This window comes from Dipodomys merriami, unplaced genomic scaffold (genome assembly GCF_024711535.1).
Source record: "Dipodomys merriami isolate MVZ:Mamm:240054 unplaced genomic scaffold, mDipMer1.0.p SCAF_4, whole genome shotgun sequence".
Taxonomy (NCBI): Eukaryota; Metazoa; Chordata; class Mammalia; order Rodentia; family Heteromyidae; genus Dipodomys; species Dipodomys merriami.
Window position 1 is genome coordinate 34,395,452 of NW_027205603.1, and position 25,890 is coordinate 34,421,341.

General features: G+C 37.2%; 1 protein-coding gene across 1 annotated transcript in view; it reads left to right on the forward strand.

The window, feature by feature from the left end:
- The window catches only part of Rab2a (RAB2A, member RAS oncogene family), an 81,548-nt gene that overhangs the window by 29,490 nt on the left and 26,168 nt on the right, over positions 1–25,890 (forward strand). Inside the window, exons 3-6 of the mRNA XM_069990779.1 lie at positions 5,592–5,659; positions 18,597–18,679; positions 19,328–19,420; positions 23,238–23,349. Of these exons, the coding sequence (XP_069846880.1) occupies positions 5,592–5,659; positions 18,597–18,679; positions 19,328–19,420; positions 23,238–23,349 (356 nt within the window). The remainder of the gene's footprint in view (positions 1–5,591; positions 5,660–18,596; positions 18,680–19,327; positions 19,421–23,237; positions 23,350–25,890) is intronic.

Consider the following 25,890-nt stretch of genomic DNA (forward strand, 5'->3'; position numbering starts at 1 on the left):
GAGATTTGAGGATCACTGTTCAAAGCCAGCTGGAGCAGGAAAGCCCGTGAGACTCTTATCTCCAATAAACCACTCAGAAAACCAGAAGTGGTGCTGTGGCTCAAGTGGTAGAGTGCTTGCCTTGAGCTGAAGAGCTGAGGGACAAGTGCCAAGGCCCAGAGTTCAAGACCCACAACCGACAAAAAAAAAAAAAAAAACCCAAAAAACAGAAAATCATAGATGGAACTCATGAATAAGATTATCATATCAATAATTTCAACCAACCACATGTACTTCATGAGTATATTGAAATCTTTAACAACTAATGTCAATAAGAAGATATATTTTCATTTTGAAAGTTTCAAATAAATATGTATAGTAATGATGGTTAAAACAGACAATAGTGTTTCATACTGGTCCTCCTAACTTTAACTTTTGTGTGTAGGGTCTACTCTTTGCTCGATAGATTTGAAACCTTTGCAACCACATTAGACAATACAAAATCCTAAGACAGCTAACAAAACTCGTGTTTTTAATGTAGAATATGAAATTAAAGTGTTCTTCCTTTTCATTGAAATGTATATATTTGCCATCCTGTGGCACACCCAATGGAGAGGATGGGCCTACGTCTGCTGTTGGAAATTGGCATAAGCTGTACTTGAGAGAGATGAGGGAATAGACTGAAGACAGTTACTAGGAAAACTGTAACCCATGTAGCTGCCAGCTGCCAGCTGCCTGGGAGCAGACACTAGGAAATAGAAAGCTTCAAGAAAAGAAAAGCTGGGTGTCTTTCTCTGTTACTGTCATCCTAAGTTGACTGCAGATTTTCTATTACTATAGTTCCAGCCCTTTGCCTGGCAGGTCCCACTGATGGTCTCCTAAGTTCAAATAACACCAATTTCTCCTCCCAACCTCTGTGTGGTAGCAGCTTCCTACTATAGTTAATCTCTGGGCTTTCTCCCCAACTCTTTTCTGAATTTCTTGGCTCTTCCTTTATTATAGCATTTCTATTAAATTCCCTTAGTACTTAAATATTTAAGTTTGGTTTCTTGTTTTCTGATTATACTCTGATGTCTCTCCTCCCTCCCCTCATCTAAATAAATAATATCCACCTAACTCATTTTAAGGAAAAGGAGAGTTTATTACTTATTAATTTATTTGTGTCTCACAGAAACTGAGGAAAGAGGGAGACAGTTAAATCAGCCTGGAACTAGAGCTTGTAGCTCTTAAGGAGGAAACAATAAGTTCTTCCTTAATCTTATATTCTTTCCTCTTATCTCATTCTTTCCTCATCTCTCCTTGAGTTCTCTCTCCTTATTAACCAGTGTTTTTGGTTTCCCTCTCTATGATGGACAGTGATCATTATCAGTAACTCCAAAGTTCATATACCTTTCAGAATAACAGAAATTCTCTTAACCCAATTCCAAGTTCCCTGGACAAGAAGTTCATTGCTTCAAGTTGGTTCAGGCCTACTCACCCCTTATTTTGTCAGCTTTGGCTATGAGTCCAGAGTCACTTTGTACAACGTGGTTACCAAATTAGTAATAGTGGGTAATGTCTGTCCTTAAGCTTCTTTCTACTATAATGATCAGTTCCTTACTCTGTTTATGAACCACTGACTCCTTAACTTACAATTCTTCTGTCTGCATTCTCCCTTTCTCTTTTACTTTTTCCCTAACACGTAAAGATAATAATACAACAATTTTTTTGTCTTTCTGATTCACAAATATTATAAATACTATAATAAGCTGAATGAAAAGCAAAAGTAGAGAAAAATGGATACTTTAGAATATCGGTAGGGGAGCTACTTGGGACATATAAGTTTGAGATGCTTACTAGACAGAGAGGAGAGATGCTGAATATGTAGTTTGATATGTCCATCTTAGGTAAGGGATTAACTAGAATAGATTCATGAAAGAGTAGATGGAGAGAAACTGGAATAGAAAATATGGACAGTTCTTTGTAAGGAATCTTGTAAAATGAGAGAAAAGGTTAGAAGCTGGAAAAGAAGTTGGAATAATGGAATAACCATCAAAATGGAAAAACTAAATTATGGCCAGAGAAAAAAAGAACTGCTAAAGTGGCATCTTGAGCCTGGTTAGGTCTTTCACAGGTAGAACCTAAGAAAGAACTCCTCTGCCTCTCCTCTGTTTCTTAGTTAAACAAAAACCATGGTTATCAACTAAGAGTAAAAATAAAGAAAGTACTGCATACTTAAAAAAATAAGAAAGGGGGCTGGGAAGTTGGCTCAGAGTGCTTGTCTCATATGCATGAGGCCCTGGGTTCAATACCTCAGTACCGCATAAGCAGAAAAGATGCCAGAAGTGGCCCTGTGGCTCAAGTGGTAGAGTGCTAGCCTTGAGCTAAAGAGCTGAGGGACAGCGTCCAGGCCCAAAGTTCAGCCCCCACGACTGACCAAAAAAAAGAGAAGGTACAGTGTAGTTTCATGAACAAATGGAATGTAAGTGCATTCCATCTAAAATAATTCTTAGGCAGCACTAAAGGTTCACTTCAAACTAGTATCCATAAATTTAAAATGAGACTAGTTAACATAACACTGTGTTTTCCTCCAGCCATGTTGAGTTGTTGGATTTGACCTGTAGTTTAACTATAAGGATATGACAAAAGACTGAGTGTATTCAGGAATGAGTATAAGCAAAAGGAAATGCATTAGTATATCTAGAGTGGTATTTAGAGCCTGCAGGAGAGGGAAGATTTGGCCTTAATTATAGGCAGAAGCAAAGCTCTTTTTAGAGGTCAGGAAGCAGGAGCTTGAAATAGCAGAAGTTTTATTAACTCTTTCATCAGCTAGAATTGAATGGTCATCAGTCAGTGATTGTCTCCTGATGATGTCAGTTCCACAGGGGTCATCTGCTTGCCCACATTGTTTTGCTCACCCACCTTTGTTATCAGTGGCATTCTTGGGGCAAATTTGACTATACATTGAAGAAGTCTTGAAGCCCACTGAGCAGTGTAGATAATTTTTGGATTATGGTTAAAAGTCACCTCTCCTTTCCCTGCCCTCTTCCTCCTTTCCTTTTCTTTTGTGAGTAGAAGGAATGGGTTTATGAAAAGGCTTCTGTGTTAGATATCTTGTTGGCACATACAATTTTGTTTATTCTTTCCTTGTAAGTATTATTTAAAAAACTTTTGTGCGTACACAGTGAGACCAAGGGAGGATAGTCTCTTTAAGAGAAGAACAGAAAGGCACAATGCCTATGTGCATCTGACCATACAAAATAATATTTATGAAAATGAACTCAAGAAATTGAAGATAAGAGGTTTTTCTCTTTTTTGCTATTTTTGTTTTCTTTTTGTCCTATTTGTTTATGTGTCTTTGGGAGTGAGGGGGGAGCACAGAAATGGAGAGACAAGGTAAACAAATGCAGCAGTGGTACTCAATGAATGCTATGTTGAAAATGAACTATGTAACTTGTGGATGGGGATGGGTGGGAGAGAGTTGGGAGAGAGCCAGTGAAGTGATGACATTGACCAAAAAGAAATGTATTCTTTTTTCCCCCCTCTTTCTTTCTTTTTTTTGTTAGTCAACTGTGGGGCTTGAACTCAGCCTGGGCACTGAGCTCTTTTCCTCAAAGGTAGCGCTCTACCACTTCCAGCCACAGCTCCACTTCCCATTTTCTGGTACTTAATTAGAGATAAGAGTCTCATGGGTTTTCTGCCCTGCTAACTTTGAACCACAATTTTGAGATCTCAGACACTTGAGTAGCTAGGATTACAAGCGTGAGGTACCAGGACCCAGCAAGAAATGTACTCTTTTTTTTTTTTTTTGGTTGGTTGTGGGGCCTGAACTCCGGGCCTGGGTACTGTCCCTCAACTCTTCAGCTCAAGACTAGTGCTATACCACTTGAGCCACAGCGCCACTTCTAGCTTTTTCCACCTATGTGGTACTGAAGAATCGAACCCAGGGCTTCATGCATGCAAGGCAAGCACTCTTACCCGTGAGCCACCTTCCCAGCTCAAGAAATGTACTCTTTACCTGACTTATGTAACTGTAACCCTTCTGTATATCACCTTTATAATAATAAAAAATTTTGTACCACACTTAGCCAGTTTTTCCCCTCAGGTATTTCATTGTTATGTTATTAGTGGTATTTTCGTGTGTGTCCCTACCCTGTGGCCTTAGATGTGAATATATTAAACACTGTAAATAGTTTTATATGACAAATTATATTTTTGCATTTTTCTTTCTAGTACATCATGACTCCTGAGTCTCTCTTCTCTAGATTTCCTGTTTCTAAGCCTCAGAAACATAACCGTCATCATCAACTTATTGGCACTGAGTGTGGTCTAGGATGGAATAAGCATTAAAATGTAGAATTTTATTTTGTGGACAGACAAATCACCTTTCTTACATGTCTAATCATAGTGGAAGGAATTATAGGAGAGGTTGAGATGGATTTTTCTTTTTCTTTTTTTCTTTTTTCTTTCTTTCTTTTTTATTTATGGTCCGGTTGTGGGGCCTGAACTCTGGGCCTGGGCGCTGTCCCTCAGCTCTTCAACTCAAGACTAGCGCTATACCACTTGAGCCACAGCACCACCTCTGGCTTTTTTTTTCTTTTTGCTTATGTGGTGCTGGGGAATCGAACCCAGGGCCTCATGCATGCAAGACAAGTGCTCTACCACTGAGCCACCTTCCCAGCCCCTCTTTCTTTCTTTATTTTATTTATTTATTTATTTATTTTATTTTTTTACCACTCATGGGGCTTGAACTGTGGGCTTGGGCTCTGTCTCTCAGGCCAAGGCAAGTTCTCTACCACTTTAGCCACAGCGCCACTGGTAGTTAATTGGAGATACAAGTCTCATGGATTTTTCTGCCTGGGCTGGCTTGGAACCATGATCCTCACATCTTAGCCTCCTGAGTAGCTAGGATTATAGGCATGAGCCACTGGCACCTGGCTGGATTTGTTTTCTTTTTGAGATAGGGTTTAACTATAGTTTAGTCTCGCCTCAAACAGGGGATCCTCCTGCTTCAGCCTATGAAGTACTGACATAACAGGTGTGAACCACCACGTCCAGTTAACTAAAAGAAAATTTGACATAGGGCAGTATGTCCTTTTTCTGAGAACTAGGAGTAGTGTTCTTCCTGGGTTACTAACATCTCTAGGGACCATATGCCTTGCCATCTTGACTTCTGATCTTCTCCTGTTTTCATAATTAAATGAGTGTTTTCTAAAGAAATGGTAAATACAAGTAAAAAGCAAAAAAGAAAAGAAACTTGTAAGTGTAAAGTCTATATTCCTTTAATCTACAGTCCTCCTATAATCATTGACATACATATTGAAAAACATGTACAGAAAATTATTCCATCATTCACTACTGAAAATTTGAAGTAATTTAAGCCTTGCTAGTGAAGACCACAGTCAATAGATATCTATTATATTTATTATAATATTTTAAAAATATTTCTAGTTTAAGTTTTATTAGTACTTCTGCTTAACTTAGTTTTTAAGGATAGCAGTTAATATTTTTCCAAATTGATCTGTATATCATATAGCATAGCATATTCTGGAAATAAACATTCTGTGCTTTAATCCTTGAATGTGAAATATATGCCAAATATCTTGTAACACATCATTTTCTGCTCTATTTAGGTGTAGAGTTTGGTGCTCGAATGATAACCATTGATGGGAAACAGATAAAACTTCAGATATGGGATACAGTAAGTATAGCAAAAATAATACTATATGACCACAATGAAAGTACCTTGGATGCTTGTCTTTAGTGTTTTTTTTTCCTACTACAACTTTTTTAGGTACTAAACCCTACAGCCATTAAATAAAATGTAGGAGAGAAGATTGTTGTTTTTTGGATTTTTTTTTTTAACTTACGTGATTCTTCTCCAAGGTATTGGAAACCAGTGTTTTTAATCTAAGGGGGTATTCATTATGATGTCTAAATGGAAATGTTCCAGAAAAAAACTTTTTAAGAAAAATAATTGAATGTCTAAAGTATATATGAAGTAAAATAAGATTTTCAGTACCATAAATAACTTACCCTGAAGTTTATTAAGTATGGCTTAATCTAACCACCACTTAAAGCCACCTTGTTCTTAATCTATTGGAATAATTTTTTTCATTACCCTGTTCAGTGAGCACCTGCTATAGGACAGGCTGTGTAGGTTTTTGTTTTTGTTTTTGTTTTTTTGTCGGTTGTGGGGCCTGAATTCTGCGCCTGGGCGCTGTCCCTCAGCTCTTCAGCTCAAGGTGAGCGCTCTACCACTTGAGCTATAGCACCACTTCAGGTTTTCTGGTGGTTTATTGGAGATAGGAGTCTCTCGGTCTTTCCTGCCCAGGCTGGCTTTGAACCGAGATCCTCAGATCTCAGCCTCCTGAGTAGCTAGGATTACAGGCATGAGCCACCAGCACCGGGCTAGGCTGTGTAGTTTTTATGGTTTTTATAGTTTTTCATCTGAAGTCCAAAATAAGAAAAATTTTTTCTGTGACTATTTTTCTTTTCTCCCACCTATGTAAAAGTGAGATTGTGGTATATTTACTATGGACACTCTAAGGCAGCAGTTTTCAAACTTGGTGATTTCAGAACTCAATAGTGATCCCAAACAGTTTACCTTGTATGGCTTACAGCTATAAGTATTTACTATACTAAAAAGCTGAGAAACAGTTTAGATATTCAATTTTGTTTTCTCCTTTGTGATTCTGGGGATCTAGCCCAAGTATATAGCTACATACATGATAGAAAAGTGCCCTACCACTAAGCTATACCCCTAGCCCTGTTCATTAAAAAAAAAAGTATTAAACTCATTACTTAATAAGGTAAACAATACGATTAACTGTATTTTTCAAAAACAAAGAACAACTATATTTTGTAGTGAGAAGAGTGGTATCATGTTACGATTTTGAAATCTCTCTACTGTCTACCTAACACAAGACACTGGATTCTCGTATCTGCTTCTGCATTGAGTCTTACATGATTTTAGTTGAAGTATATGAAGAAAATCCAGCCTCACACAAATAGGTACGTAGGAAAAAGAACCACATGGACCTTAAAGATTCTCAGGGACTCCTTGGGGTTCTGAGATCACACTTTGATCATACCACTACTCTAGGGCATCAGGACTTTTTCACAAAACCCCAGAGGAAAAAACGCAAAGGTCTTGTATCAGCAAAGATAATCTCTAATGAAATATTAAAATATGGAGTATGCAGTCATCTTGTATACCGTAGTGATTTAATTTTAGTTTCTTATTTGTTTATACAGTAGCAATTCAAAGAAGGAACTGTGGAAAATACCTAGTCTTAGAGACTGGATATTTGAGACCCAGCAAGTTCCTGAGGGCAATTGAAAGACCCTAGTTTTATAATATTTCCTGTTTCCCACAGTTGTCTTTTATTTATTTATTTATTTATTTATTTATTTATTTATTTATTTATTTATTTATTTATTTATTTATTTTTGGGTCCGGTCTTGGGGGCCTGAACTTTGGGCCTGGGCGCTGTCCCTCAGTTCTTCAGCTCAAGGCTAGCGCTCTACCACTTGAGCCACAGCACCACTTCCAGCTTTTTTCTTTTTGCTTATGTGGTGTTGAGGAATCGAACCCAGGGTCTCATGCATGCAAGGCAAGCGCTCTACCACTGAGCCAGCTTCCTAGCCCCAACACAATTGTCTTTTAAATGGTAAACTTTGCATCTCTATCCTGCTCTGGCTAGAGTTCTCTTAAACTCTTAGTTCTGTTGCTTTCTGACCTCCTCCTCCTCTCTAGTGAAGATTTTTACTATTTCTTAAGTATCCTTCCTGAGCCTAAAACACCTTAAAACTTTGATTTCCATTATCTCAGTAGGATTTCAAAACTGTTTGAAGGGTTCAGAAGTAGAGTGCTTGCCTAGCATGTTCCACGTACTAGGTTTAATCCCCAGTACTGCCAAAAAGATAAGAAAAGAAAAGATACATACAATCTTTTTCTAGAGGTTTCATATTTTGTATTTCTATATTAAGAGAGGGTTTGTTTTCAGAAGTGATTTATATAAACTAGATTGCTTTCTTCACTAACTTTGTACCCAAACACATCATTTAGGGTGGTATAGTTAGAACTAGACTACTTGGTATGCTTAACACAGTTTTCATACCTTATGTACATGAATATTTGCTTTGCTTACTTTTTTCCTTTTAATATCAGCATAGGTATTAATTCTTTCCTGAAGCCTTTTAGACACCCATGGGAATAAGATATTCTTTCCATGATACTTTATGTATATTTTTATTAAAGTTCTTAGTTTTTTGTTCATATATTTATCTTCCTTATGGTGAGGGAAGAAACTATATCTGATTTAGTTTTGCATCTTGCATTCTTTGCTCAGTGACAGATACAGTGTTTGGTAAATTTTACTATACTACTAAGTATAGAATCTCATGTTGTGTTGAAAACGGTGACTGATCGAGATATTCATAAACTGCTTTGCTAAATGGAAACTCTTGTACAACTATTTAAAGATAATTTAAAAAACTTTTAAAAAGTTAAACATAATTTATTTATTTTTTGGGTCCGGTTGTAGGGCCTGAACTCTGGGCCTGGGCGCTGTCCCTCAGCTCTTCAGCTCAAGGCTAGCGCTCTATCACTTGAGCCACAGTGCCACTGCTGGCTTTTTTCTTTTTGCTTATGTGGTGCTGAGGAATCGAACCCAGGCCTCAAGCATGCAAGGCAAGCGCTCTACCACTGAGCCACCTTCCCAGTACAACATAATTTTTTAAAATTATATTTAATTAAAATAAATTTTAATAGAATTCTCTCTAAACAAGTTGTAGCATCATTGATTATTCAGGAAACATCTACCAAGTGCATAGTTTCAGAAAAGGAAAATAATTATTACTCTGCTATACTTCAGGCACAAACTACCTCGTTTTGTAATTCTAGTTTATTTTACTGTTCTTTTCTTTGGGGGGGAGGTGCTGTCAAGGGATTTAACTCAAGGCCTCATGTTTGCTAGGTAGGCATTCTACCACTGGAGCCATGGCACTAGCCCTTTGTTCTTTTTCCTATTTTTTCTGAGAGAGACTTGCAATTTTTTTTTTTTGTCCTGGGCCAGCCTGGACCATAGATAGACCTCCTACATATTCCTCCTCCCAACTGGGATCACAGTCCCGTGCCACCAAGTCCAACTTGTCAGTTGAGATAAGGTCTTGCTAAGGTGTTTGCTTTGACTATCTGGCCTGGAACCAAGATCCTCCCAATCTCTACCTTCGGAGTAGCTGATATTGCAGGTGTATGACACTGCACCTAACCCTTGTCTATTGTTTTATTCTTAAAATACTGCGTAAACATGAGCAAGCCCTTCATTCCCCAGTTGTCTCTTTTTGTAAAATCTCCTGTTTTTAGTTTATTTTCTCCCAGGAGAAGTCTTTAAAAAGAAATCTTACTAAGCTAGACAATATGAGAGGGAAATAGAAGACAACCCCTGTTTGTACTTCTCTAGGAAGACAGAGTAGTGTTTTTCTTCCTCTGTGTCGAAAAGAGACTCTTGTGCCATTGAACACATCATAACCTCTACCAAAGAATTCCAGAGTTCATAGAATGCATGGTTTTAGGAACCAGTGACCAATTCCTGATTTTAGCTAAGCATGTTGGTCATGCTTGTAATTGTAGCACTGAGGAGGCTAAGGCAAAAGGATCATAAATTTGAGGTCAGCCTGAGATACATTTCAAGTTAAAAGCCAACCAGGGCTGAAGAAAAGGAAAGTTGTATTTTGCTTGGCCTGGTAACTCAAGGCTAGGCTCGGCCATTTGAGACATGCCTCCAGCCTGGCTTTTGCTTGTTATTTGAGGATGGAGTCTCAAAGACTTATCTGCCTGGTCTGTCTTTGAACCACAGTCCTCTGATCTTATCATCCCTAGTAGCTATAAAATTATATTTGTGAGCCACCATCCATCTGCCCAGCTAGAAAGTTATTTCTTAAAGCTTTGTTTTAGAGATTTGTATTCTTTTTTTTTTTTTTTTTAATGTATCTGCCAGTAGATAACTCTTTGGAGTTCTTCACACCATCAAGTCAGTTTTGCAGTTGAAAACAACTATAAAAATCTATCAGTGACTACCCTAAAGAGACTTTTTTTTTTAAAGCAAAGCCAAATATGTCAACCAGATAATCAGATTAAGTAAATGAAAAAAGAAGTAGAGAAGTCTGTTTTCTGTGAGGCCCTATCCACCTTTTTATATTTATAAATGTTTTGCTCATCAAATAAGAGCTAATGAAATTATTAGCAAAATTCTGTGGACACTTAAAATCTCCCCTCAAGAAGCTAGAAGGAGGGCACAGAATCAGAAGGAAACAGGGGAAAACATAAAACAGATTGGCCCATCAGCTGCACTGAACATTGATAAACTAAGCAAGGGCAGCGATGGGAGGGAGGGAATAAGAGGGAAAGAGAGAACAGCTTACACTAAGCAAAAGGAAAGAAATGTACATATCACCGAATGTGGAAGACATAGTTGTATTGTGTAATCTCATAGAATTCACAAACATTATAGAACATGATAATGACACTGCCTTATGAACAAGACACAAACACATTTGTGTCTTTAACTATCACTATTTCACAATACTGTGAAATTTGTGAATTTTATGTAATCATTTAATCTCAGTAAAAAAATATTTTTTTAAAAAAAGCTCCCCCAAGACTGATGCTCTATTACTTGAGCCACAGTTTCAAGTGTTTAATTTGAACTAAAACTTAAGGACTTTCCTGTTCCCAGCAGGCTTTGAACCTCGATTCTCAGATTTCAGCCTTTTGAGTAGCTAGGATTACAGATGTAAACCACTGGCATGTGCCTCTACAACATTTTAAAGCATTCAGCAACCACTGTTCTTTTTAGGTATTTACAGCTCTAGTTTATCCTCCCAGGATCTGCTTTAGTTTCTATCAGAAACTTTTTTCAAAGTCCAGATTTAAATAGTCCAATTAACATTGGCACCATCCTCTCTGTCAATAAAAATCAGCCTAAAAATCAGTTTGCTTCTCTGAAATCTGATTGTCATCCAAAATAGGTTTGGGTAGAAGATTTCAAAATCATTTAATGATAGCAATTTTAAGGTTTTTTTTTTTCTTTTTTCTTTTTCTTTTTTTTTTTTTTTCCAGGGCTGAGGACCAAACCCAGAGGCTTGCGTGCACCAGGCGGGCGCCCTTCCGCTGGGCTAAACCCCCAGCCCCAATGATAGCAATTTTAGAAGTATATGAGAGTTTGATGTTTAGACAGTGAATAACTTGACTACAATTTTTTATTTTGTTCTTGTTTCCTGTTTTATATAGCTCAAGTTTTGAGATAGATAACTAGAAATGAAAAAGTAAGAGTAGTATGGTAAAATTAACTCACCTACCTCTTAGTTTTCTAGCTTCATTGGCTCTTGGGGATCAATCATGATAACATATTTTACTTCCTACTATAAATGCACTCATTACTATGAATTAGACTGTCCCTCAAAGAGAACTAAAGAGGAAAAGCACATTTGAACATTATGTTCCTTTTTTCTAATCAATAGTATTAGGACTGAAAGACCACATGAAAGTACCTTTAGATTTGTGAGGAGAGAACGATAGCAGAAAAGCTAGGCAAGCTGCCTAGCTTTGTGGAAAAACAAATTAGAGGTTGAAACTAATTCTCCAAGGGAATAAAAATCATACAAGTAGAGAAAGATAGTTTTTCAGGCAGGGAGTTAAGGACATATATAAAAGCAAGAATAGTCAGGCACCAGTAGAAGGGGAAAAAAATCAACTATATGAACAAACATTTAATCTATGTACTTATTTATTGGGTGTTTAAGAGGCTCACCAGATAGTATAGATAGTATAAGGTAGCCTTAACCATGTGATTGCCTATCTCAGACTCCCACACCTGAGAGTACAGGTATATTATATCTCACCTGGCTACAAAACATTTATTGAGTAATAAAAAAACTTCTTGAAGTCAGATTCTTAAGAGCTTAGAACTTTAATCCAAGCAAGCTACTTTAAAAATTTTGGGCAGTGCCATACTATATGTAAAGTATATATTTTGTAGAGAAAAATAGAGGAAAGATGATCACGAGTTGCCAGCCTGGATTACAAAATTGACGTCAGCAGTTATGGGACGTTAGGTGAACTGATGTGACTATTGTAAGTAAGGTACTTTTTAAATTCAAAAATTATATTTGCTTTTTGAGAACTAACATCCACAAAAGAACATATTTGTTTGCATTTTCACATGACACACATTTCACATTTCACATACCTTTGCTTGGAGTCATCATGGAAGAGGAGCAGGCACTGTTTCACAGTTCCTCTCGCCTGTCCTTTCAGAACTTCTTCTTTTTTTTAATTTTGGGAGGCATTTCTTTTCTTTTTTATGTAAATAAGATTTAAACAGTGCAAATGGTCAAGTTTCTTTGATTTAATGACTCATTTGGAAAACGAAGGTCTTTCAAACTTGTTCTATCACTGATTCTAATTCAAGGTGTTTCTGAAAATATGCATGCCTATTACTTCAAGGCCAACTTATTACATGTATGTGGGTATCATACTGACATTTTGGGTATCATACTGACATTTTTATGCAGTCAACCACCCTTTTATTTTTAGATGAAAGATTCTCATGTTCCAGTCTGGCACTCCTGATTCTAGCTGGTTTGCTTCCTGGTGCTTATACAGCCATTCTTTGTTTCATTAAGTGCATTTTTCTCTTTTATATGATGAGCTACTATCAGAAATGCCTTATAAAGATTTCTGTCTCGGGGCTGGGAAGGTGGCTCAGTGGTAGAGCACTTGCCTTGCATGCATGAGGCCCTGGGTTCAATTCCTTAGCACCACATAAGCAAAACGAATAAAAGCTGGAAGTGGTGCTGTGGCTCAAGTGGTAGAGCACTAGCCTTGAGCTGAAGAGCTGAGGGACAGCGCCCAGGCCCAGAGTTCAGGCCCTATGACCGGACTCCCCCACACACACACAAAAAAAGATTTCTGTCTTGTTTGGTTTCAAGCTTCAAAACCCTTCAAATGCAACATCTATATTTAAGTTAACATTCTTTATGTTATGTAGACCAATCAGTTTAGACAGGCATGCATAAAACACTTTTCTTTCTTTTTTTTTTTTGTCAGTCGTGGGGCTTGAACTCTGGTCCTGGGCACTGTCCCTGAGCTCTTTTTTTTGGGGGGGGGGGTCATGTCGTGGGGCCTGAACTCTGGGCCTGGGCACTGTCCCTCAGCTCTTCAGCTCAAGGCTAGCGCTCTACCACTTGAACCACAACACCACTTCTGGCTTTTTTTTCCTGCTTATGAGGTGCTGAGGAATCGAACCCAGGGCCTCAAGCATGCAAGGCAACCGCTCTACCACTGAGCCACCTTCCCAGCCCTATCCCTGAGCTCTTGAGCTCAAGAATAGCGCTCTACCACTTGAGCCACAGTGCCACTTCTGGCTTTTTCTGCTTATGTGGTGCTGAGGAATTGAATCTAGGCATGATGTATGTAAGGCAAGCACTCTACCACTGAGGCACTTCCCAGCACTAAACACTTTCTTTTTTTTTTTTTTTTTTTTTTTTGGTCATGGGCTTGAACTCTGCGCCTGGGCGTTGTCCCTCAGCTCTTCAGCTCAAGGGTAGCACTCTACCACTTGAGCCACAGCACCACTTCCCTAAAACACTTTTTAAAAACAAAATTATTTTGTTTTAGTATAGCCAAGAAAATTCACCGCTGGATTGCTTTTTTGCTGTTAGTTTGGATATGATTATAGAGAAACCATAACACACTATTGTACAAGGTTGATCAAGGCTGCCAGTAGCATTACCAGAAACCAGGCCAAGGTGTCTTATTCTCATACAAGAAGTCAGGCTTTGAATCTAAAGACTTCTGAATATGGATCTTCATTTACTATAAAATAATCATAAATTTAAGATTCATGGCTAAATTTTAGTCTTTGGTTAGAATGTATATTTTTTATTTGCTTGCATTTCTGTCTGATTGTGTATTAATAAGCAAAATCCAGATTCAAGGGTGACATTGGTCAAGATACATTGTACTTATGACATGACTTAGGGGATTGTAACTCCTTGTACAGCGGCTTAATAAAACTTTTTTTTTTTTTTTGCCAGTTCTGGGGCTTGAATTTAGCGCCTGGGTGCTGTCCCTGAGCTTTTTTGGCTCAAAGCTAGCACTCTACCACTTGAGCCACAGTGCCACTTCCAGCTTTTTCATACTGAGGAATTGAGCCCTGGGCTTCACGCTTGCTAGGCAAGCACTGTATCACTAAGCCACATTCCCAGCCATAAAACTTTTTTTTTTTACAAATCCAGATTTAGCTGGGTGTTGGTGACTCATGCCTGTAATCCTAGCTACTCAGGCTGAGATCTGAGGATCATGGTTCAGAGCTAGCCCCAGCAGGAAAGTCTGTGAGACTTTTATCTCCAATAAACCAACCGAAAACTGAAAGTGGTGCTGTGGCTCAAGTAGTAGAGCACTAGCTTTGAGCTGAATTGCTGAGGGAAGCACCCAGGCCCAAAGTTCAAACCCCATGAACAGCCAAAAAAAAAAAAAAAAATTCCAGATTTAGTGGATTCAGTATGAATTGGTGCATTGTAGAAGTCATTTCCATTTTGGAACATATTTTCTGTTCTTTTCAGATTTGGGGAAGATTTATAGGAGTTTCTTTTTTTTCCTTTTCCTAAGTTTATTTCCCTTTTTGTTATTTTGTAAATACTAAAGCTTTACAGTTTTATCTATACTAATTTTTTATTATTATCAGATGATGTACAGAGGATTTCAGTTTCATAACTGTACTGATATTGGTCTAGAAATATATTTTTTATTTTGAGATTAGGTGATTACATAAATTTCACATATTTCACAGTATTGTGGAATAGTGATACTTATTAAAGTCACAACACATTTTAACCTTCACAAGGCAAATTGTCATTATCATGGTCTATAAAGTTTGTAAAGTCTATGAGCTTTGATGATACAACTATTTCACATCAGGTGATATTTACATTTCTTTCCTTTTGCTTAGTGTAAGCTGTTTCTCTTTCTCTCATTGATGGACCCCTCTGTTGTGCATGTTTTCCAGTTTCCCTCTGATTCTGTGTCCTCCTAGCTTCCTTGAGTTGCGTGCATGTATCTACCATATATGTGGTCAAGAACATGGTGTCATTTAGCAATGATACAACAAAATGAGTGGAAGTCCTTTGTTTCTCAGAGTCCTGTTTACTTCTCCTTGCATTTTGGCTGTAGCATCCACATATCAGGGAATTCATGTGCCATTTGTCTCTGCTTTTGGCTTAACCTCGCTCAAAATGATTTGCTCTAGTTCCATCAATTTCCCTGCAGATGCCATTATTTTGTCCTTTCTAATGGCTGTATAATATTCCATTGTATATAGGTACCACAATTTTGGGATCCACTCATCTATAGTGGGGTCTCTGGGTTGTTTCTATCTTGGCTGTTAGCAATGTATTCTTTTTAACTCATTTGATAGAATGTTTCAAGGAGGTATTTTTGTTTAGTTGTACTGGTCTTAGGATATGAACTCAGAGCCTTGGTGCTGCCCCTAAGCTTTTGCTCAAGACTAGTTCTCTACAGCTTGAGCTACAGCTCAATTACAACTTTTTAATGCTTAATTGGAGATGAGAGTCTCACAGACTTTCCTGCTTAGGCTGGCTTTGAACCACGATTCTCAGATCTCAGCCTCCTGAATAGCTAGTATTACAGATATGAGCCACCACACACCTAAAGAGGTTTGGTTTTTTTGTTTTTGTTTTTGTTTTTGTTTTTTTTTTTTTTTTTTTTTTTTTTGTTGGTCGTGGGGCTTGAACTCTGGGCCTGGACGCTGTCCCTCAGCTCTTTAGCTCAAGGCGAGCGCTCTACCACTTGAGCTACAGCGCCACTTCCGGTTTTCTGGTGGTTTATTGGAGATAGGAGTCTCACAGTCTCTCCTGCCCGGGCTGGCTTTGAACCGCGATCCTCAGATCTCAGCCTCCTGAGTAGCTAGGATTACAGGCGTGAGCCACCGGCGCCCGGCTTGTTTTTGTTTTTTGTCAAAGGCTTTTACCCTTTCTGGATGGTTATTAGCCAGCTGAATTGTAAGAGGTTTAAACATTTTTTATTCGAACCTATAAAGTATACATCATTTTTGTATTATTTGCCACAGAATCTCTTCTTGGTATATGTGATTAACAATAAAATGAATCACTTAAAGATTTAGTCATAAGCCAGGGGTCTGTGGCTCACGCCTATAATCCTAGCTACTCAGGAGGCTGAGATCTGAGGATTGTGGTTCAAAGCCAGACCAGGCAGGAATGTCTGTTAGACTCTTATCTCCAATAGACCACCAGAAAACCGGAAGTGGCACCTTGGCTCAAGTGGTAGAGCCCTAGCCTTGAGCTAAAGAGCTGAAGAACAGCGCCCACGCCCAGAGTTAAAGCCCTATGACCCAGGAGAGGAGAGGGGGAGTTTTTAATCTTAAGTTTTCCCATGCTAAGCAATTAGAAGAGGAAAATGAATCCCTAGTCCATTTTAAATTTATATTTTAAAGGACTGTTTAGAAAGGTATTATATACACTAGGTATCATTGATCTTTTTTTTTTTTTTTAATTTATTTTTTGGTCCTGGGGCTTGAACTCAGATCCTGGGCTCTATCCCTGAGCCTCTCTGTGCTCAAGGTTAGTGCTCTACCACTTGAGCCATAGCACCATTTCTGGCTTTTTCAGAGTAGTTTATTGGAGATGAGTCTCACAGACTTTGCTCTCCAGGCTGTCTTCAAATGATGATCCTCATCTCAACCTCCTAAGTAGCTAGGATTATAGGCATGAGCCTCCAGTGTCCTGCTAGTGTCATTGATTTTTATCCTCAAAATGTGAAATGGGTTGGTTATTTTTGCAGCTTCTTTAATGTGATGGCTTTCTCTTAATTTAGCATAAAACATTCTAAGGGCTATACTTTTTACCAAAAAAAGAGTTTTTGTTTTAAATTTCTATATAAAAGTTATTGAATTTTTAGCAAAACCACCTATTTAAGTAGAATAGAGGATTGACAATTTTGTGCATGTAGCTAAGACATTTGGTTTTCTTCTTCCATTCAGCAAGCTTTCTATGTATTAAACTGAGTCTAGGCACTAAGGATAAGTGATATTGAAGGAAATTTAGTTGGAGAGCCCAGGAATAAGCTCTTAGGGAGTATTGGGGCAAAACTAGGCTTTATATTTACATTGGAAAATCAGAACTGAGAGTATATGTAAACCTGACTGTTTTTCAAGTCAATAGACTTGGGGGAAAAAAAGTTAAAACCATCTTTATGTTTACCTAATTATTCTCAAAGATAGAAGTGATTAGAGCTGAGGATGTTAGCTCATTGGTAGGCACTTGCCTAGCATGTACTATCCCCAGCACTACAGATTAAAAATATAAAATAACTTATGATATAAGCTATCTTGGTTTTAAACTCAGAGGCAGTAGTCATATTCCTCATCAACCTATACTCTCATCAGCCTTTCTTAAAAACAATGTTAAGCCGGGCACCAGTGGCCTAGCTACTCAGGAGGCTGAGATCTGAGGATCACAGATAAAAGCCAGCCTGGGCAGGAAAGTCCAAAGACTCTTATCTCCAGTTAACCACCAGAAAACTGGAAGTGGCACTGTGGCTCAAGTGGTAGAGTACTTGCCTTGAGCTGAAGAGCTCAGGGCCAGTGCCCAGGCCCAAAGTTCAAGCACTATGATGGACAAAAAAAAACCCAGAATGTTAGTACTGTGAATTAGAAAAAAGTGTGTTTCATAAGTGGATATAAAGATGACTTACATCCTGGTGCCTTTTATCGAACATTATATATCAAATATAGGGAAATAAATATACAGAAGATAATTAAATACATTCAGAACCATTTTCTGTTTTTTATAATGATTACTCAAACAATTCCATCTTGTGACTATTGAAAGCTCACTGCAGCTTCTGATATAACTGATAAAATCTGCATCCATGGCCTTCCAACAACCTTTACACCAGCAGATGGTGGGCGTAAAGATGTCATTCATCATTTATTTACAATGGACTTTATTCTAGTGTCAACAGCTGCCCCAGGGAATTGGTTATTGAATTCAAATATGAAGCTCTGAGTTATTTGTTCCCTTTCAAATTTGTCTTCAGAGCTTAGTTGCTAGGAGTCTATTCTGTGCTCTAATAATGATTCATGTATTGTGAAGCCATTCAGTAAATTGGGATGTCAAGGATTGCCAGAAAGGGTTAAGGGTCTTGTTTGAAGGTGTGACGATGGTTGCAGGAATGACTGCTTATGCATCCTAGTGACTTTTGAGCAGTGGCATTATGTGACTTTTGCTTAAGACTGATGCTCATAAGACAGTATCTTAGAAATGAACTGTACAATTTGAGGGGGTGTTAGCAGGGAGGGAAAGTGGGAGAAAAATGAGGGAGGGGTAACAAGTTAGACAAGAAATATACTCACAACCTTACATATGTAACTGAACCCCCTATACATAATCTTGACAATACATTTTTTTTAAGACTGATGAAGTTTTCTTCTTTATTCTTTCCTTCCCTTCTTCCTCATAGACCAATGTATAAATAACATAAAAATATAGTGGATGTCATTTTAAGGAAAACTCAACCTTTTCTCTTCTCACAGGCAGGACAAGAGTCCTTTCGATCTATCACAAGGTCATATTACAGAGGGGCAGCGGGGGCTTTACTAGTGTATGATATTACAAGGTGAGTACTAGTTAGTTTTGCCAAGAAAGTACAAGAAAATATTTCTAAATAAGCATGGCTAATATTAATAAGTATAGCTTTCCTTTATTTCTATGCTACTCATCTTTAAAACTGTCTTGACTCCAATTTAAATTTACTATAAAATTCCTGCAACTGACTTCCTTTTCTCATTCATTCATTCATTATTTATGCCTGTTCTAGAGCTTGATAACTCACTCACAGCTAACAGTCTACCACTGAGCCATACCTCCAGTCTGGCTGTTTTGCTAGTTAACTGAAAATAGTCTCAGGAATTTTTCTGTGTAGGCTGGCTTCAAACTATGATCCTCCAGTCTTTCCTTACTGAGTAGGTAGGATTATAAGAGTGAGTCCCTGGTGCTTGGCCCCTGTTCTTATTTAGATAAGCATCTCAAATTAATGGCTTTGGTAATATTTATTCATTGCAATTTTCTCAATTGTGATTGCATATAATTTCTAAACTGATATGTAATCAATGTACTCTAAGCCCAGAAATGATACATAAGATCTGCTTCTCATTATGTAAGTAGATAAGACTAAAAATGGTTAATGTGAACATAATGTATACTGTTTATTGTGGACTTCTAAGGGAATGGTTTGCAAAAGTAACCACTGTTTTATGTTGTTTAGGAGAGATACGTTCAATCATTTGACAACCTGGTTAGAAGATGCCCGCCAGCATTCCAATTCCAACATGGTCATAATGCTTATTGGAAATAAAAGGTAAAAGGATGGGTTTGGAGCTTACTTGATATTAGTGATGAACATGTAGTTTACTATATATGTGAATACTTTTTTGTAAATTTGCCTACATGGAATTGATTGACTTTTTTAAAAGATTAGAGCTGGGCACTGGTGGCTCACACCTGTAATCCTAGCTATTCAGGAGGCCAAGAGTTGAGGAACATGGTTCAAAGCCAGCGGGGCAGGAAAGTCCATAGATGCTTATATCCAGTTACCCACCAGAAAACCGGAAGTGGCCCTGTGGCTCAAGTGGTAGTAGAGTGTTTGCCTTGAGCTGAAGAACTCAGGGTTAGTGCCAAGGCCCAGAGTTAAAGCCCCATGACCGACCAAAAAAAAAAAAAAAGAAAGTATTTCTTTAGATTTTTAAAATACATACAATAAACTCTGTTAGAAATGACTGTTATTGTTATTATTTGATATTTTTTGTTCAAAGGTATACTTTTTAAAATAATCTAGAGTTTTATCTGACTACTAAGATAAAGCTCATCTACCTGAGGGAGTAACTGTTAGGAATTATCTAAGTTGTTTTAAATACTTGGCAGTAGAAATAAGTCTGCAGAACTCAAAAAATTGCTACTTCTTTTTTTAAATTTAAGGTTCATTGTTTCAATTATTAATACTATGCAGTGATGAAATAAGTGAATTTTAAAGTCCTAAAACATTGTTAATGTTGTTTAGTAACTATTAGCTTTATATTAGTGTCAAACTGATGTTGTTTTTTTCAGTGTTATTTTACTTGGAGAGTTTTTTAGGCAATGATAAATATTGACAAGGTGACTTTAAAATTTGTATACAATGCCAAAGCTATACACTGCCATAACTAACAACTTTAAGGTGAACACAATTGAAGGATTTACTTATTTTAGTACTGTGGGTTTTAAGATTTATTATATAAAGCTGCTAAATCTGGTATTGACATAATTATTATCTTTCTGCTGCTATGGAAAAATAAGGAAAAAATTATTTTAAAAAGAAAAGGTTTGTTTTAGCTCATAGTTTTACATCTCAGGCCGTGGTAATTTGGCTCTGTTGCTTTTGGTTCTGTGACAAGGCAGTAGTACATCATGGCAGAAACTACTTACCTCATGGTAGTACAAAGGGTGGAGGGAGACAGGGTTCCATTATCCCCTGAAAAGCACACTCCTGCTAACCTAATTTCTGTCTAAGTAGGCCCAACCGCCTAAAGTTTTCACCACCTCCCAGTAGCACCATCTGCTGGGGGCTAAACCCTTCAACCCATGAACTTCTGTGGAGCATTAAAGATCCCACTGTATAACAGAAAATATATCACTAAGTATATCTATACCTGTATGGTCAGTCAATTTTTGATAGAGGCACTTACACAGTGAAGGAAAAGTTAATCTTTTCATTAAAAGGTCCTGAATTGTTGAAAAAGATAACTGCTAGTGGGATCTACCACTTTGGAAAAAATTGGGTAGTTCCTCTAGAAACTGAACATATATCCACTGTACTGTCTATACATTACTCCCAGATGTTTATCCATATTAACAACAAAAATCTATTTTCATATGTAAAGTATTGCACACATGGTTATATCAGATTTATTTGTCATGGCCCCAAGTTAATTGGCAGTCCAAATGCTGATTGACATACATAGATATGTATTTAATTTCAACTACTTTTCTGTCAGTTATAACTCAAGCTATTAAAAAAGATTCTAAAGTAACATTGTATATTATGATTTTAAAATTTATTATTTTAATCAAAACAGGTTTATTAAGAGATAATACTTAAGTGACATGTGCATTATAAAAATTCAAATACATAGAGGAAAAACTGAACGTAGTGTTTACATAAGAAATGTTTTACCCTCCCCCACAGTATAACCCCTGCTTCCACTTATTACATGTCAGTATAATTTGTGGAGGGGAAGGGGAAAATCAAATCATTTAAAATAGGGATACAGGTGGACCCATTGCAACAATGAGATGTACAAGTTATGTCGAAAACGAACTTTACAACTTTGGTGGGGGCGGGGGATGAGGATTGGGGGGGGGTCGGAGGGAGGATGGGAATGGATGGGAAACAAAGGAGGAGGCTACAATGCTTGATAAGAAATGTACTCATTATCTTGCCCATGTAATTGTAATCCCTCTGTACAGTATTTTCACAATAAAAAAAAGAAAAAAATGTTTTAGTACTCATAGGATCATATGTAAGAATCTAATGAAAAAGGACAGAGAAAAACAAATAAAATGTTACTGGAAAAAGTGAATTGGGATATATATCAGAATAAGGAAGAATCAAATTTCAAATTAGATGCATTAAGTAGTAGGAAGCCAGTGAAGGAATTTGAGAAGGGAAGTTACCTAGTCAGAATGACAGATGACACAAATTTTTCTTACTGTGGCACTTAAAATGGTTATATAAGCCAGGTACAGCTGGCTCACATCTGTAATCCTAGCTACTCAGGAGGCTAGATCTGAGGATCACAATTCAAAGCCAGCTTGGGCAGGAAAGTCTGTGAGACTCTTATCTCCAGTAAACTACTCAGAAAAAGCTGCAAGTGACTCTGTGGCTCAAGTGGTAGAGTGCTCACCTTGAGCAAAAGAAGCCCAGGGATAGAGCCCAGCCCCAGAGTTCCCAGGACCGGCAAAAAAAATTAAAATAAAAAAATGCTTATATAAGAAATAGGAAGCAGAATTTAAAAGGATGAAAGTTTTGGGGTTTTTGTTTTGTGGGTGGAGATGTGGGGTTTGAACTCAGGAACTGAGCACTGTCCCTGAGTGTTTTTGCCAAAGGCTACCTATCACTCTACCCCTTGTACCATAGCTCCACTACTTTGGAAGATTTTTGGTGGTTAATTGGGGATAAGAGTCTCACAGACTTTCCTACCAAGGTTGGCTTCAAACTACTATTCTCAGCTCTCAGCCTCCTAAGTAGATAGGATTACAGGCATGAGCCACCAGTGCCCAGCAAGGATGAGTTTTTAATAGAAAAAGTACTGTAATAGAATCTAAACAAAAAAGGTCAAAAACCAGTACTTTAAAAGACAGAGACATAAGTAATGGAAGCAGCTTAAATGAGATGAAAGAAATCTGAAATCTGATAAAATTATATATCAAGTATAGATGGAATTTCACAGCTATTATAAAGTAATAATAAATAATAAAGTTTTTTAAACTTTCACACACAAAAAAACAACAGTAGAAAAAGATTGCTACTTTTCCTTCTTCTGCACTAATATAATTCTGGTAAGGTGAAACTCAGTTGAATAGTTTCTTCCAAACTTTCTGCCTTGGCTTAGGCTTTGTCTTTCTGTCTCTACCGTTTTCCCATAGTTTTTGCTCTAAAGAGAAACAGAATCAAACTAAGATTAATGATCTAATTGTTTTTTGAACACTTTGGATTGAATTGAACAATTTCTTAGGACTTCTGGGAGTTGGAACCATATTTCATAGAAATGCAGGTAGAATGATCAAAAGATGAAAAGATAAGCCCTCATCTTTCAAATCATTTTCTTTGAGCAAAATGTTTTTCTTTGGTAATCCACTGCTCAGAAGCAGGATGTTGGACTGGCAGCTCCCTTCAGGTGTTTGCATTCTGTGACTCTTAACTAGGAATCTTTCTTTTGCTGGATTGTTGGTTTTTTTTTAAAGTAGACAGTGTATTCTAGACATTTTGACCTTTACAATACTATGAATATTACAGTGTCAAGTGGTAAAAGTTAATTGAAAAGAATGGTCAGCTTAACTTAGAATTCTACGGTACACTTGTCACGGAAGCCTTGTACTGTGTTGATTAATAATGTGACCCTTTTATATCCTGGGTTTAGTGATTTAGAATCTAGAAGAGAAGTAAAAAAAGAAGAAGGCGAAGCTTTTGCACGAGAACATGGACTTATCTTCATGGAAACTTCTGCCAAGACTGCTTCCAATGTAGAAGAGGTAAAAATAAGAGGCCCTTTTAAATGTGCATTATCTTTTTACTTCCAGAAATGTTTCATATATCTTAACATTTATTTACTGGTGCTCACTTCAAAAGTCTACTGGTCCATGATAACCCTTGAATGCCATAAAGTACTTTTTATCTTTCTTTTGAAATACCTTATAACATTACTGTGTTTTGTTTTTGTAGTGGTACTGGGGGTTTGAATTCAGGGTTTGAACTTGGCCTTGCTCGGTTTGTGTTCTGCTCCCTGAACCACACTTCTAGCTTTGATTCCTCTTCCCTCCCAGTTACTTTTAGCATATTTGGCTTGCTTTTGGGCTTGGCACATGCTTGAGCCAATTTTTGTCTACATTAGGCTCCCCATCATTGCTGGAATCACAAATATGCTAGCTTCCCTTTGTGTAGATAGAGTCTCAGAAAGATTTTTTTTTTTTTTTTTTTTTTTGCCCAAATTGGTCTGGAACTGTGATCCTCCCAATGTCAGCTTCCTGTGTAGCTTTAAACAACAGACTTGTGCCACTGTGCCCAGCTATGGATTGAAAAGATATCACTATCTATAGTTTCTTTCCCACCTAATCTGACCTTAAACCATTGTCCTGCCCATTTTAGTCCCCAACTAGCTGAGATTAAGAGTGGCTAGCACCTGGCTCTAACATTCATTTTCTATGAGATTGTAATCTTCTGAAGCTTTCTTGAGACCTGTATTGTGTTACTATATCTATATAATATTACTGCTGGGTAACATTATTCAAAGCCCGGAGATTCTGCCATCTTTACTAGATGAAATTCACATTATTTCAATTATTTCCACTAACCCTGCATAGTTAGTTTTTTAATGCATCATTTTTATATTGTATGTATTTCAATATAGTATTTATATATATACTACATAAGGTAAATGTATTACTGTGTTTTTATTTTAACAAAAGGAAATCAGGCTAAGAAATTATTCAAAGTATTGCTAATTTCTACTGCAGAAAATTCTAGAAAACAACACTATCTTCAACATAGTTCTACAGTCAGTACATGTTTGGTTTTTTGTTTTGCTTGTTTTGGCAATTCTGGGGATGAAACTCAGGGTTTTGTGCTTGTTAGCAGTCATTCATCCATGTAAGCCATGTTTCTAGCACCAGTCAGTAAATATTTAAGAATAATGCCTGCTGCTCTTCTAATTAACCTTTAAATCTATAGCACTTGTATTTTCACTGAAGAATTCTTTCTTAAGTAAAATATTATAATTACCTAATTCAATGAAATATCTTGTGATGATTCTAAATGCATTTTCCAATAATGACAACTTGTTGATAGATAAGAGTAACATTCCATGTTATATAACACCCAGTGAGAAATCTGCTCCACCTTTGTCCAACTTCAGATAGACATGTAAACACCTGTTTCAAAGAGAAGTTCTTCTCTTAGAAAAACTGCATTTGAAAAAATCATAAAGACCACTTTATGAGGAAGAAGGAATTCAAGACATCTGAAACATGACCTTATTAATTATTAACAATATATATCTTGATTTTAAGAACTAAAATCCAAACTTGTCTGCATTTTACTATAACAAGTAGTAGTATTTATTAAGGGGTACATTACTGCTGTCCTTTTAGCTGAATATTTAAATGAAATATATATCTGAATGCTTTGGTGGGACTTATTACAAAAAATTCAGTTGTGATTACTAAAGTGATTAAATTTGATCTGAGCAGAGATTTGCTTTATTTGTGAGAGAACAGGCTTTTAACAGTGAAAATTAATTTGCCTACCAAAAGCCAGATTTTAAGAAATTTTCTGACATGATTTTATTTGTAAAGAACTCATAAATAAGCATCACATAATTATCTATTATTATCTAAAAAAACTAAAAAATACTTTATCACTTGATAAAGTGTTTTAAAATGATGCCAGGTAGTGGCTGGGAAGGTGGCTCAGCGGTAGAGTGCATGCCTTGCAAGCATGAGGCCCTGGGTTTGAATCCTCAGCACCACATAAGCAGAAAAAGCCGGAAGTGGCACTGTGGCTCAAGTGGTAGAGCACTAGCCTTGAGCTGAAGAGCCTAGGGACAGCGCCTAGTCCCAGAGTTTAGGCCCCATGACTGACAAATAAATAAAATAAATAAATAAATAAATAAAATGATGCAAGGTATCATGGTACACCTTTAACCTCAGCACTTGCGGGGCAGAGGCAGGAGAATCACAAGTTTAGGACCAGTCTGAGCTATATAGAAAGACTTACAAAGAAACAAAAAGATGAGGGACAATTTTGTGATCTAAAACAGTAGAATTAAGGAGGGAAGAAACAGATGGGATGGGGGAAAATGACTGAAGGAGTGACTGATCAAGAAGCAGTTGATACTAAGATTGACATATAACCCTCCTTCTATAACTTTTTGAAGATCAAAAAAAGTTTTTAAATAATTTTTTTAAATGGAAAGAGTAGGATCAAACTTAAATTTTCTTTTTTCTTTTTGGCCAGTCCTGGGGCTTGAACTTAGGGTCTGGGCACTGTCCCTGAGCCTCTTTGTGCTCAAGGCTAGC